This window comes from Anolis carolinensis, unplaced genomic scaffold (assembly GCF_035594765.1).
Source record: "Anolis carolinensis isolate JA03-04 unplaced genomic scaffold, rAnoCar3.1.pri scaffold_10, whole genome shotgun sequence".
In the NCBI taxonomy this organism is placed as follows: domain Eukaryota; kingdom Metazoa; phylum Chordata; class Lepidosauria; order Squamata; family Dactyloidae; genus Anolis; species Anolis carolinensis.
Genome location: NW_026943821.1, coordinates 20,435,761 through 20,451,165, shown reverse-complemented (window position 1 = coordinate 20,451,165; position 15,405 = coordinate 20,435,761). Strand labels below are relative to the sequence as shown.

At 42.6% G+C, this 15,405-nt stretch overlaps 1 protein-coding gene across 1 annotated transcript; it reads left to right on the top strand.

The window, feature by feature from the left end:
• The first annotated feature begins 337 nt into the window (after positions 1–337).
• Positions 338–15,235, top strand: LOC100556863 (myotubularin-related protein 9-like). Its single transcript, XM_003228721.4, has 11 exons — positions 338–732; positions 3,756–3,958; positions 4,128–4,236; positions 5,760–5,888; positions 7,420–7,593; positions 9,047–9,264; positions 10,287–10,448; positions 10,565–10,706; positions 11,709–11,929; positions 14,323–14,468; positions 14,858–15,235. The coding sequence occupies exons 2-11, from the start codon at positions 3,774–3,776 to the stop codon at positions 15,025–15,027; spliced, it is 1,656 nt and encodes a 551-aa protein (XP_003228769.2). The 5' UTR covers positions 338–732; positions 3,756–3,773; the 3' UTR covers positions 15,028–15,235.
• Positions 15,236–15,405: the final 170 nt, after the last annotated feature.

Below are 15,405 nucleotides of genomic sequence, written 5' to 3'. Positions count from 1 at the left end.
AATTTTATTATTATTGCATTTATTATTTTACTCTATTTATTATTACGTGTATTATCTTCCTGTATTTTATTATTATTATTATTATTATTATTATTATTACATGTATTATTTTACTCTATTATTATTAAAAGGATACCTAAGCACATTTACATTGAAGAAGATGCGAATGATGATTTGATCAGAGTTGGACAGTCTTATCGTAAATTAGAGCTTGATGTAAATATTCAAAAGCATTTAACCTACCGATGCCTGAATTAATGTAATTTTATTGGTATCTATTTTTATTTCTGAAATTTACCACCTTTGGCTTATACTGGAGTCAATGTTTTCCCAATTTTTTTGTGGTAAAATTAGGTGCCTCGGCTTATATTTGGGTCAGCTTATACTCGAGTATATACGGGTATATATACTGAAAGCAAATGCATTTTAGGATGATAATAATAATCATAATTTGCAGCCAGACGACCTTAAAACCCACATCCTCTTTCTCTCTGTCTTTCTCTTTCTCTGGGTTTTGTTTTTCCCTGCCTCTCCCACACTGCAATGTGTGCACAGTGTCTCTTGTCTCTTGCACAATCTCTGTTCCCAGACCAAACAGCTGCTAGCTAGTTGCACCCTGCTTTTGCACCAGCTGCTGCACTCTGCACATGCTCCGAACCTGCCTTGGGGGTCCCTTGTCAAATAAGACACCCCCTTTTTTGGCTGATCCTCTTGGGCCCCATTTGCAAACAGGTAAGTGACGATGACGTGGATTTTATCTGATAAATACAGGAGCTCAACAGAGGCTGTATATATGCCTCACAACCTCTGAGGATGCCTGCCATAGATGTGGGTGAAACGTCAGGAGAGAATGCTTCTGGAACATGGCCAGTGAATGCAGTTTCCTCTCAAGCTGCTCTCAAGCATTCTCAACATGTTATCGAAGATATATTGACCCCACTTGCCTAGTTCCCAGCAGACCTCACAACCTCTGAGGATGCCTGCCATAGATGTGGGCAAAACATCAGGAGAGAATGCTTCTGGAACATGGCCAGTCAATGCAGTTTCCTCTCAAGCTGCTGCATGGGGTTGATCATAAACATCATTCTCAACATGTTGCCGAAGCTTTCATGGTTTGTTGTGAGTCTTCCGGGCTGTATGGTCATGTTCCAGAAGCATTCTCTCCTGATGTTTCACCCACATCTATAGCAGGCATCCTCAGACATTGTGACATGTTGTAAACTAGGCAAGTGGGATTTATATATCTGTGGAAAGTCCACAGTGGGAGAAAAAACTATTGTCTGTTGAAGACAAGTGTGAATGTTGCAATGAATCCCCTTGTTTAGCATTGAATAGCTTGGCAGCTTCAAAGCCTGGCTGTTTCCTGCCTGGGGGGAATCCTTTGTTGCCTCTGAAATTGCAACATTCACACTTCCTTCAGCAGACTGGAGTTTTTCTCCCATATAAAACCCCCCTTGCCTAGTTTCCAACAGAGCTCACAACCTCTGAGGATGCCTGCCATAGATGTGGGCAAAATGTCAGGAGAGAATGCTTCTGGAACATGGCCAATGAATGCAGTTTCCTCTCAAGCTGCTGCATGGGGTTGATCGCAAACATCATTCTCAACATGTTGTTGAAGCTTTCTTTTTTAAAATACTTTTTATTAAGATTTTTTTTATAATACAATAATAATATAATAGTAATAAAGAAGGAAAAGGAAAAGGAAAAAAGAAAAGAGAAAAAGAAAGGTTAATATATACATATGAAAAAAGGGACATAAGTAGAATAGATTTAAGACTGCAAGTTATAGTATCTATTTTACTATGTATATTACCTACACTAAATTGTGTATATTCTGGAAAAAATTAATTAAAAGGCCATGTAAGGCCATGTTCCAGAAGCATTCTCTCCTGACGTTTCGCCCACATCTATGGCAGGCATCCTCAGACATTGTGACATGTTGTAAACTAGGCAAGTGGGATTTATATATCTGTGGAAAGTCCACGGTGGGAGAAAAAACTATTGTCTGTTGAAGACAAGTATGAATGTTGCAATTAATCCCCTCGATTAACATTGAATAGCCCGGCAGCTTCAAAGCCTGGCTGTTTCCTGCCTGGGGGGAATCCTTTGTTGGCTATGAAATTGCAACATTCACACTTCCTTCAGCAGACTGGAGTTTTTCTCCCATATAAACTCCCCTTGCCTAGTTTCCAACAGACCTCACAACCTCTGAGGATGCCTGCCACAGATGTGAGCGAAACGTCAGTAGTGAATGCTTCCGGAACATGGCCATACAGCCCGAAAAACACACAGCAACCCACAGGCCCCGAAATTCCTACAGTTCCATAGCTCTGAGCCAGGGAAACAGACAAGAAACAATCAGGGCCAGTTAACACCTCCCAACAAGGATTCCTCAAGGAAGGAAACAGCCATACTTTGAAACTGCCAGGCTATTCAGTGCTAATCACGCTAGCCAATTGCAACATTCACACTTGCCTCAGGCAGACAAGAGTCCTTTTTCCTACCCTGGACATTCCACAGATATATAAACCCCATTTGTCATGGATGCTAAGCAGGGCCAGCCTTGGATAGTCCTTGGATGGGAGACCGCCATTGAATCCCAGGCTGCATTTCAGAGGAAGGAACCAGCAAAAGCACTTCTGGATATTCCTGGCCTAAGAAAAATCCAATAAAATGAATGCGATCCCCAAGTCTTCCTTTCGAACCTGGACTTTCTCTTTTACTTTTCTTCGGCTCGGCTCAATTTTTTTGTCTTGTGGTTGCATTCATTTTCTCATCTTACAACTGGCGTAAAGTATCATAGCACAAAATGGAGGCACTTTTCCAACCCTTTACATACATACATGTGTGTGTGTGTGTGTGTGTGTGTGTGTGTGTGTGTGTATATATATATATATATATATATATATATATATTGGAGCAAACCCCTTGCATTGGATTGTGTGCAGCATGGGCTTACCTTACAGGGTTGTTGTAAGGAGATGAGATAATGTATTTCAGTGCCTGAAAACTATATGTCTCTATAATTCTGTTATTGTGAACTCAGGTGGCCTTTCAGTTGCTTCTGGTTTATGCAAAAAAAAGTCTCAAAGGGTGCATCTACACTGCAGAACTAATGCAGTTTGATCCCGCTTTAACTGCCATGGCTCACTGCTAGAGTCCTGGGAGTTATAGTTTTGCAAGGTCTTGAGACTTCTCTGCTAAAGAGTGTCAAACTACAGTAGAGTCTCACTTATCCAACATTCTGGATTATCCAACACATTTTTGTAGTCAATGTTTTCAATGCATTGTGATATTTTGGTGCTAAATTCGTAAATACGGTAATTACTACATAGCATTACTGCATATTGAACTACTTTTTTGTCAAATTTGTTGTATAACATGATGTTTTGGTGCTTAATTTGTAAAATCATAACCTACTTTGATGTTTAATAGGATTTTTCTTAATCTCTCCTTATTATCCAACATATTCGCTTATCCAACATTCTGCTGGCCCGTTTATGTTGGATAAGTGAGACTCTACTGTACTATTCTCAGCATTCCATAGCATTGAGCCAGGGCTGTTAAAGTGGTCAAACTGGGTTAATTTGACAGTGTAGATGCACCTCTAACATGTCTCTTAGTCCTTTTCTTGTGGCTGCTTTCCGGATCTCATAGCATTGAGCCCTGTCTGTTTAAGCGATGTCAAACTGGGTTAATTTGACAGTGTAGATGCACCTCTAATCTGTCTCTTGGTCCTTTTCTTGTGGCTGCAGGTTCCGTAAGTCCCAGCGATGGAGTTTGCAGAGTTGATCAAGACCACCAAAGTGGACAATGTGGTCTTCTCGCATCCAGGGCTCGAACCCGTTGCAGGGACCCTCTGCATCACCAGCCATCACTTGCTTTTATCCGGGAGCCGGGAGCAAAACCAGACTGAGCTGTGGCTCCTCATTCGCAATGTGGACGCCATTGAGAAAAGGTGCGGAAAAATTCCCTTGTTTTTTATTGAGACATCCCGGTCTCTAGAAGTTTGCCTCTTTTCAAGGTGATCTCCTTTCAGATATTTAAACACAATGATCATTTTCCTCTTCTTCTTCTCCTTCTTCTCTCTCTCTCTCTTTTTTTTTTATTTCTCCTTCACTTGCCAGGCTTGCAAACGCTTCATGCTCCCTGACTCTCAAATGCAAAGACTTGAAGGTCCTGCAGCTGGAGATCCCTGGGATGGAAGAATGTCTCAACGTGGCCAGCTCCATCGAAGTAAGCAGAGAATGTGCTCAGGCTGTTCAGAGTGTCGGTCATCGCTGCAGCAGCCCAATCCACACCTGGAGAACCTAAGTTTGGAACCATGCCCTTAAGGCATACGTAGGAATACTGTGGCTGCCCAGATGTTGCTGCATTGGGGATTCCATCAGCCCTGGAGAGCAGAACCAATAACACTAATCTCTATATATAAAAGAGTGATGGCATCAGGGCAGCGGACAAAACAACAAAACTACAGGCCCCCCAACCTCGAAATTTGACAACACAACCCATCATCCACGCCTCTAGGTTGATACAACAAAAAGAAAAGAAAAACAAAGTCCTAATTACAGGGAGAGGAATAATAGTTTTTATCCAATTGCTGCCAGTTTGAAGGCTAAGCTCCGCCCACTTGGTCTCCTTGCAACCTACTCAGCCCAGGGGACAGGCACAGTTAGGCCTCACTTAGTCTTCTTCCACAGATTTTAACTGGATTATATGGCAGTGTAGACTCAAGGCCCTTCCACACAGCTATATAACCCATTTAGAATCTTATATTATCTGCTTTGAACTGGATTATCTTGACTCCACACTGCCATATAATCCATACAACAGACATTCAATGCCACCACTACCTCACCAATTTCTCACCAACACCACCAGACAACGCCACAGCAACGCGTGGCAGGGCACAGCTAGTACTAATCTATATATATATATATAAAAGGGTAATGAAATTTCAGCCTAGGACAAAACAACAAAACTACACATCCCAGAAACACTAAACTTGGCAGCACAACCCCTCATCCATGCCTCTACGTTCATACAACAAAAAGAAAAGAAAAATAAAGTCCTAATTAGAGGGAGAGGAATAATTGTTTTTATCCAATTGCTGCCAGTTAGAAGGCTAAGCTCCGCCCACTTGGTCTCCTAGCAACCCACTCAGCCCAGGGGACAGGCCGAGTTAGGCCTCACTTAGGCCTCTTCCCCACTGCCTATAAAATACAGATTATCTGATTTTAACTGGATTATATGGCAGTGTAGACTCAAGGCCCTTCCACACAGCTATATAACCCATTTATAATGGACTTAATGTCAGGAGAAAACCTTTACCCTTTACCTTAACTACCACCAATTCCTCAATACTTTATTTCCCATACCACCATACTTCACCACAGCAACGCGTGGCTGGGCACAGCTAATAATAATAATAATAATAATAATAATAATAATAATAATAATAATAACCATATCACATCTTGAAGTGTTAACAAATAAAATTCCATACTGGGAATTGTAATTTGCATTGTGGAACTTCGATTCCCACGGACCCATAGCATTGAGCTATAGTGGTTATTAAAGTGGGGTCCAAAGGCATTCATTCGATAGTGTAGACACACCCATAGTTTGCATTCAACAGCTAATTGAGAATGGGTTTGGGATGGAGTCTGGGTGGGCTCTCCAAATAGACTCTCAATGTCCTCAGAAGCTCGGTACAACAATTTGCAAGCCACTGACATTGTGCTCTTTGCTTCCCGCAGGCCCTCTCTTCCGTGGAATCGGTGATGATGATGTACCCCTTCTTCTACAGGCCCCAAAGCATGAGGCTGGCAGGCGGGGGGAGGCAGCCCCATGCCCTGGAAAAATACTACCAGCAAGTAGCTTCTCGTGTGAGTAGTAAGGTTGGGAATGGATGGAGACGTCTCTCTCCCTCTCTATCGGCCAAAAATGTTGTCTTTTGTGCTTTAAACCTCAGGGTTCCATCGTGAGCTAAGGACATCTCTTCCACATCTTTATATCACTCAGCTCCTTCACAGGCATAACAATGAAATGCACAGATACGAGATGAAGGGCACTTGGTTCCAAAGCAGTCCACGAGAAAGGGTGGAAAGGGATCTAGGAATCTTGGTAGATCTCCAGAGAAGAGGATAGGGAGATAGATAGATAGATAGATAGATAGATAGATAGATAGATAGATAGATAGATAGATCGATCAATAGAATCCTCGTTTGATGGGACCCCCAAGGGCCATCTAGACTAACCCCTTTCTGTCAAGCAGGAAGACACAATCAAAGCCCTCCTGACAGATGGCCATCCAGCCTCTGCTTAAAAGCCTCCTGAGAAGGAAATAAATAGATCCATATAATCTATTGGAAGGCACCATCAAAGGACATCCAGTCCAACCATCTTCTGCCATTCTGCCAGATGGCCTCTGCTTGAAGATCTCCAGAGAAGGAGATAGTTAAGATAGGAACCATAGAATCCTAGATGGCCCTTAGGGTCTCCTCCAACTCTAAGATTGTATAATATACTTACCATATGTCTCTCTCAGGCATATCTATCTATCTGTCTACCTAATCTATCTCAATCATATGTCTGTCTATGGCTGAATGGTCATCTGTTGGGAGGGCTTTGATTGTATCTTCCTGCCCAGTCGAAGCGGGTTGAATCAGATGGCCCTTAGGGTCTCCTCCAACTCTAAGATTGTATAATATACTTACCATATGTCTCTCTCAGGCATATCTATCTATCTGTGTACCTAATCTATCTCAATCATATGTCTATCTATGGCTGAATGGCCATCTGTCGGGAAGGCTTTGATTGTATCTTCCTGCCCAGCCCTTAGGGTCTCCTCCAACTTTAAGATTGTATAATATACTTACCATATGTCTCTCTCAGGCATATCTATTTGTCTACCTAATCTATCTCAACCATATGTCTGTCTATGGCTGAATGGCCATCTGTCGGGAGGGCTTTGATTGTATTTTACTGCCCAGCCGAAGCGGGTTGAATCAGATGGCCCTTAGGGTCTCCTCCAACTCTAAGATTGTATAATATACTTACCATATGTCTCTCTCAGGCATATCTATCTGTCTACCTAATCTATCTCAATCATATCTATCTTGATTGTGGCTGAATGGCCATTTGTTGGGAGATCTTTGATTGTGCCTTCCTGCCTGTCAGAAAGGGGTTTGGGCTGGATGACCCTTGGGAGGCCCTCCAGCTCAATCCTTCTATGATTCCGAGCTCCAGAACTCCAATTTCCAGTATAGAACTCCTTCGTACCCCAGAAAGCCCTCCACCTCCTACAATGGAAGCCTTGGCCTTTGTGTACTATCTCCAAGGCTCCCTCCTTGACCCAACCCTACAAGAAAGAAAAAAGGAAAGAAAGAAAGAGGCTGACGTGGACCCATTTCCCAGACAGGCGCCTGGAGGCTCAGTGTCGTCAATGAGGATTTCCAGGCCTGCCCTTCGTATCCCGCCTTGGTGGTGGTTCCCTCTTCGGTGGACGACGCTGCCCTTCGGAAGAGCGCCCGCTTCCGCCAAGGTGGACGGTTTCCCGTCCTGAGTTATTACCACAAGAAGAACGGCACTGTAAGCATCCGTTCTGTTCTCATTTTCTGGAGGCCTTCCCTGCGTCCATTTTCGCACATCCAAGATGTTCCTCTTGCATGCTCAAAAATGCCCACAAAGTAAACTTAATCTTGGGTATATGAGATCCTTTTTTGGGAGCTGAGATTCATCAGTTGAAGTAATTCAGTTTGACATGGCTATGGTTCAATGCTGTGTGTTCCTGGAAGTTTGTTTATTTATTTATTTACAGTATTTATAATCCACCCTTCTTTCTCACCCCGAAGGGAACTCAGGGCGGATCACATTGTACACATATAAGGCAAACATTCAATGCCATATAAACATAGAACAGAGACAGTGACAGACGCAGAGGCAATTTAAACCTTCTTTATCAGTTGAAGTAATTCAATTTGACATGGCTATGGTTCAATGCTATGTGTTCCTGGAAGTTTATTTATTTATTTATTTACAGTATTTATATTCTGCCCTTCTCACCCCGAAGGGGACTCAAGGCGGATCACATTGTACACATATAAGGCAAACATTCAATGCCATATAAACATAGAACAGAGACAGTGACAGACGCAGAGGCAATTTAAATCTCCTTTATCAGTTGAAGTAATTCAGTTTGACATGGCTATGGTTCAATGCTGTGTGTTTCTGGAAGTTTATTTATTTATTTACAGTATTTATATTCCGCCCTTCTTTCTCACCCCGAAGGGGACTCAGGGCGGATCACATTGTACACATATAAGGCAAACATTCAATGCCATATAACATAGAACAGAGACAGACGCAGAGGCAATTTAAACCTTCTCCAGCTTCCTGAGGGTATGTTTGATTCCGGCCACAGGGGGAGCAGCTGCTTCATCATCCATTGCGACGGCACTTCCTCATTCCAACGACGGCTGGATGATTTTTATGGTGTCGTAAACTAGCCTCCCCACATATAAGTGGTACCTATATTTTCTACTTGATAGATGCAACTAATAATGTAATAATATTAATTATATATTATATATTAAATGTAATATTACTAATAATATTACCATATAATGATATTGTACAATATAGTAATTTAATGCTTATATTGTGCTATGCTAATAATATATTGTATGTACATTTGATTTGTAAGCCGCTCCGAGTCCCTTCGGGGTGAGAAGAGCAGGATATAAATGTAGTAAATAAATAAACTATCTTTCGGGTTGCTTAGATCAGCAACGAGCAGGGGTTACATTTTATTTTTAATTGTCGGGTGCTCACCCCAACACGGGCTTGGTCAGAGTGATTTATTGCAGCTGGCTGCTAACCAACCTGCACCACAGCCCGATCTCTCACCATGAACAACTTTAACAACTTGGATCAGTTCTATAATGGTCAGACTAGAACCAGAGCGGGTTCCCAATGGTTTTGTATGGAGGGAGCTGCCCTCTCTTTCTGGGGTCCCTCTTTTCACCCTTTTTTGCCTGGGCAGGTGATGCTCCGCAGCAGCCAGCCGTTGGTGGGGCCCCACCGGAAGCGCTGCCCGGAGGACGAGGGGCTGCTGGCCGCGGCGCTGGACGGAAGGAGCCGCGGCTTCGTCCTGGACACCCGCTCGGCTCAGGCGGCCAAACAGGCCAAGATGATGGGGGGCGGCACCGAGCACCGGAGCGCCTACGCCGGGTGGAAGCGGATGCACAGGGCCCTGGACAGGTTGGACATCGTCTTGGCCTGACCCCGTGTACTTGGCCCCCATTAGTTTGGGGGGAAAGACCCCTCCTGAGCCTTAACAGGTGGCGTGGGAGACCCTTTTCTTCCTTTCTTTCCATGCTTTCCTTTCCTTTCAGTAGCATTATTACAGGCTCCATGGAGTGCAATTCTAGCTTGAGAAGGGGGCAAGCCAACCCTTAAAAGCACCAAGATTACCCAAAAGGGCAACATTGCCACCCTAAGATTTTAGGTGCAATGGACTGGAAATGATGAAGGTGTATTGGGAAAATATAATACTTGTATTGGAAATTATATATTGAATGTAATCATATTAGAAATAGGAATAGGAGAATATGTAATCACAAGCAGAATGTGTGCATATAGGCCCAAATACACTTTGCCTAGCAAGACCCAGCAGAGACCAAAGTTCACCCTAAGTGCCAGAGACATATGTCAAGTGTCAACAAGAGTAGATAAGCTAAAGGACAAAAGGCAAATTAAGGCTTTTGGGATGTCAAGATAAGACCTGGCGCCATGTAGGAGTGCTAATGACTCTCTGACAAGCTAAGATGGGGGGGGGGGGAATTCCTTAATTAATGGATCCCTGAGAGCCTAGATAGGAATTCCTTAGATAAGGCCTAATGGAGAGACAAAGGACTTGAAAGTAGCCTATAATTTAGGGAAATGCAAAAGTAGCTTTTAGTAAAGTGCAAAGTAAGACTTTTTTGACACTAATTGGTAATGGATAATGCCTATATGACGTAGATAAAGGTAAAAAATAGTATATAAGAACCTGTGTTTCTTTGTTCTGTACCCTTTTTCCTGGAGACAGGAGGGTCTATATTCTCTCTGGCCACTGAGACTAAACGTCTTTTTTCTACAGCCACCGGAAATCTCTTTGTCTCATTACCTCAAACCTTTGTCTGCCATTTCAGAAACAGTCCTGAGACCCTATGGAAGAGGTGCATGGGGCTGTAGTGGGATTTTCCTTATGGACTGCTGTCTCTTTTCTTTCCACTGGACAGAGGCCGTCCCCTCCAGGAAAGCTTCGTCAAAGTGGTGGAGACTTGCAATGACCCCTCGCTGACCATGGACCGCTGGCTGAGCAAGCTGGAGGCCTCCAAATGGCTGACCCACGTCAAGGAGTCCCTCGGCACCGCTTGTCTTGCTGCTCAGTGCATGGAAAGGTGTGTTTCCCCACTGCTTTCTTCCACATTGCACAGTTGCCTGCATCCTGCAGCATCCTCGGGACAAAAAAACTCAGGAGAGTCCCATAAATAGCAATGGTGTGGCTTCCTTGCAGGGAGGAAGCCTGTGTCCTGGTGCATGGAGCCGAGGGGATGGACACGACTCTGCTGGTGACCGCTCTGGCCCAGGTCATCCTGGACCCTGGACGCAGGACGATGGCCGGATTCCAGGAGCTGCTGGAGCAGGAATGGATACAGGTATCGTAGGCCCATTTGTTAGCTGGGGGATACTGGGAGTTGGAAGCTTTTCCAAGTCCCGATTTGAGCTTCAAAATCACCAACAGCAAAAGCAGGATTCTGGGAGTCCAAAAGAGCAATTTTTCCCAAGCATCTACTTTATTGCACAACTTTGGTTTCCAGGTCTCCACATGGCCCACAGTCATGGTGTAGGAAATTCTGGAATATTCCACTCAGCCAATTTTAAATGTACCATCTACTTGTATTTTAATATACGCACTTGTTTTTCAAAGGTTTGCTTTTTAATACATGTATTTTATGGTGGCACGTTTTAATGTATGGTTTTGTTGCTATGTATTTTATGGTGATGTGTTTTAACTGTGTTGTGCCCCAACTGGAGCCGTGAAGAGAGGCGAGAAATATCACCATCATCACCATTATTATTATATTGACCATATGTTCTCTAGCCAGGCTAGCATTCTTTAATCTTATCCATCGTCCTTTGTTGTTACTATGATTTAGTCATAAATTTCCCAACCAGGAGACCCTTTAATCTGACCAATTATCCCATTGTCCCTTGTTGTTGTTTGGCCATACATTTTCCAACCAGGAGGGTTAGCACCCTTTAATCTCATCCATTATCCCATTGTTCCTTGATGTTAATTTTAGCCATACATTTTCCAACCAGGAGAAGCATATAATCTTGTCCATTATCCCACTGTTTCTTTTTGTTGTTATTTAGCCATACATTTTCCAACCAGAAGAACCATATAATCTTGTCCATTATCCCACTGTCTCTTCTTGTTATTTAGCCATACATTTTCCAACCAGGAGCACTCTTTAATGTTCTCCGTTATCCCGTTGTTCCTTGTTGTTATTCATGGGCCATACGTTTTCCAAATAAGAGGGCTAGCACCCTTTAATCTTTTCCATTACCCCATTGTCTATTGTTATTATTACTAGTGCTACTACTAGTAGTGGCCTTACATCTCTTTTACCCCATTGCCCTTTGCTTCTTTGCAGGCCGGGCACCCCTTCCACCTCCGCTGTGCCCGCTCCGCCTACTCTCATGCCCGGCTCAAGCAGGAGTCCCCCGTTTTCCTCCTGTTCCTGGACTGCGTCTGGCAGTTGGGGCGGCAGTTCCCCTTGTCACTGGAGTTCAACGAAGCTTTCCTGCTGGCGCTGTTTGAGCACAGCTACGCCTCGCCGTACGGGACCTTCTTGTGCAACAACGAGAAGGAAAGGTGAGGTTGAGATTGGAAGAATAGCACGGAGCCACAACACAAGTAAGAAAAAGAATGGGAATTACCTACAGAAGGGGGAGACCTTCATTAAAACATCTACCAATTACCGTACATACTCGAAGATAAGCCAAGTTTTTCAGCACTTTTTATCAGCTGAAAAAGCCTCCCCCGGCTTATAATTGGGTCAAGGTCAAGCTGGGCTGCAGAGCCTGGAGGCCATTGCTTGCAATATATGATATATTTCACTCCTCCCTTATCAACGTGTTTTATTTTCCAAAGCCTCCCTCACTCTTAACCAAGGGAATGTTGTGAAAAGGAAAATAAGCCCTTGCAAGTCGGGAAGAAGAATATATATATATACCCATTAATCTTATAAAAGCATTTTCCCCTGAAATATTTGTTAATCTCTTCTACAGATATGTAGGCATTTCCCCCTGCAAGCCTTTGCAATCCCTATGTACCTAAATATTTATATCTCTCTATATATATTAATTTTATATATGAATTTCCTCATATGTTTGCAAGTTTGTGCAAATTCTATATACATATAGATATCTAGAGATTTCCATATACAGTAGAGTTTCACTTATCCAACATAAACGGGCCGGCAGAATGTTGGATAAGCGAATATGTTGGATAATAAGGAGAGATTCAGGAAAAGCCTATTAAACATCAAATTAGGTTATGATTTTACAAATTAAGCACCAAAACATCATGTTATAAAACAAATTTGACAGAAAAAGTAGTTCAATACGCAGTAATGGTATGTAGTAATTACTGTATTTACGAATTCAGCACCAAAATATCACAATATATTGAAAACATTGACTACCAAAATGTGTTGGATAATCCAGAACGTTGGATAAGCGAGTCTTGGATAAATGAGACTCTACTGTATCTGCATATCTGTATCTATGAGTGTACATTATTTTTATATATGAACATTTGCCTCACATGTTTGCAAGTCTTTGCAAATCCTATGCAGATCTAATTATCTATATATAGAGAGATGTCTAGATAGATATATATGAATATAGATATATAGGGCTTGGAAATACTACAGGGGAAATGTACACACACACACATATAAATTTCTAGATAGATGCAGGTGGGAAATGCACATATATAGAGAGGATCTGCAAACGTTTCAGGGAAAAATTCTTATGTGAAATTAGTATATATAATTATAGATCTATATCTAGCTCTGCATTGTTTAGATAGGCATTGAATAGATAGGCAAATGAAGTTTTGTTGTTAAGTTATTGTTAATACCATATTGTTTTTGTTCACCCTACTTTTCCACTTACGGAGCTAGTTTACTTCTTTTTCTTTAAAATACGGTAAATATTCAAAAATATTTAACTTGCTGGTGCCTCAATTAATGTAATTTTATTGGTATCTATTTTTATTTTGAAATTTACCAGTAGCTGCTGCATTTCCCATCCATGGCTTATACTCCGAGTCAATAAGTTTCCCCAGTTTTTTATGGTAAAATTAGGTGTCTCAGCTTATATTCACGTTGGCTTATACTCAAGTATATACAGTAAGTCAGTTACAATGTCATAATTTAGACTAAGGAATAATTTGAAGCTTCACCCTCTCAAATCTAATGCGCTCCTCTTCTGACTTAGGGGGTCCCTAAGACAAGGCTATAGGGACATGCACAAGCAACTACAGTTGCCACGTGAAAAGAAATCTAACATTTAGGGTCAGTGTAGGGTGTTTAGGCGCTTAGGAGCCACACACAAAAAATGACTGGGGTTCCCATGCGGACCCATGCTTCTCACTCATTTTCAAAATACTTGATGCAAATATGCGAATTCAAAAAAAGTTTCATAACACTCTAGTGCCACTCACCATTGCTGCCAGGTCTCAATAATCCTATTCACCACAAGTTACACTTCATATTGTGTTTCAACACTGGATTAAGGAGCCCTCGGTGGCGTAGTGGATTAAAGCCTCGTGACTTGAAGGTTGGGTTGCTGACCTGAAGGCTTCCAGGTTCGAATCCCACCCAGGGAGAGCGCGGATGAGCTCCCTCTTATCAGCTCCAGCTTCATGCGGGGACATGAGAGAAGCCTCCCACAAGGATGATAAAAACATCAAAAACATCAGGGCGTCGCCTGGGCAACATCCTTGCAGACGGCCAATTCTCTCACTCCAGAAGCAACTCAAGTTGCTCCTCACACACACACACACACACAAAACACTGGATGAAGCTGAGTGTATGATGTGACCAAGGTGACCTATTGGCTTTCTATGGCTGGGCAGGGATTCGAAGCCTAGTTCAACATTCAGTGGGATAGCATCTCTATATCAGAATGGTTTACCCTTAGATTAGGAAGGTCATGGTTTTGGGGCTGATTGAAAGTGACCCAACATTGGCTCTGCAGGAAGCTCTGCAACGTGGAAGGCAAGACCCACTCCCTTTGGCCCTGGATCCACAGTGAAAGGGAGAAGTTCCTGAACCCACTGTTTGCCCCCAACCCCCTGGTCATCTGGCCCTCTGTGGAGCCCCAGAGTATCTTCCTCTGGCAAGGTAAGACCCAAACCCACACTCCCCTTTATCTTTTGCTGCCATTGTCCAGAATACAGAATCACAGCGATATCATTTGGACATGAGAGAAGCCTCCCACAGGATGGTAAAACATCAAACATCCAGGTATCCCCGGGCAACGTCCTTGCAGACGGTCAATTCCAGTCTTGTTGACTCTCAAGGTATCCACACTATGTAGATACAGCAGTCTGATACTGTTTTAACTTCTATGGCTTCACCCAGTGGAAACCTATGATTTGTAGTTTGGGTGAAACACTGAGAATTGTCTGCTATAAAACTCTGGTGCTACACGGTCAACTTGCAGGTTTTAACTTTTGCAGAGTGGATTATTTGAACAAGATATGTGTCTCTAACAGCTGTGTTTCCTGTAGGTTTGTTCCTCCGCTGGGTGCGTTCTTCCCATTATATAGATGAAGCATGGACAGAAATCCAGAAAATAGCAAGAAATCACAAAGCCCACCTAGAACATCAGAGTGGGGCGGCATCAACACAAACTGAGGCACAAACCCTTTCAAAAGTAGAAACAAATGCTCACCTATGAACTCACCTGACCTGCACTTTCTTCCAGATTTTAATAAGGAACTACCAAAGGGAGAAAAAAGCTTTGCACTTGATGCTGGCCACTAACAGTGAATACAGCTGTGGTGTGTATGTATATATGTATGCATTGGAAATAGACGCAAAGCGTCACAGACTTGTCTTTAAACGGTTACAATGAAAATGAAAAGTTTTCTGTTGGTTAAAGCCACCCCCAAATGTCTTTTTGATTAGTCCAATTACCAAAATATCTCTATCGAGGGAACCAAGCAATAAAAGACAAAAGGGTGGGATGTGTTTTTCCAAGAACATTAGCTTTAAACGTCAAAACTTCAAAAGGGAAATTGGGCTTACTGTTCTCTCCAAAGTATTGCTGAAAAAC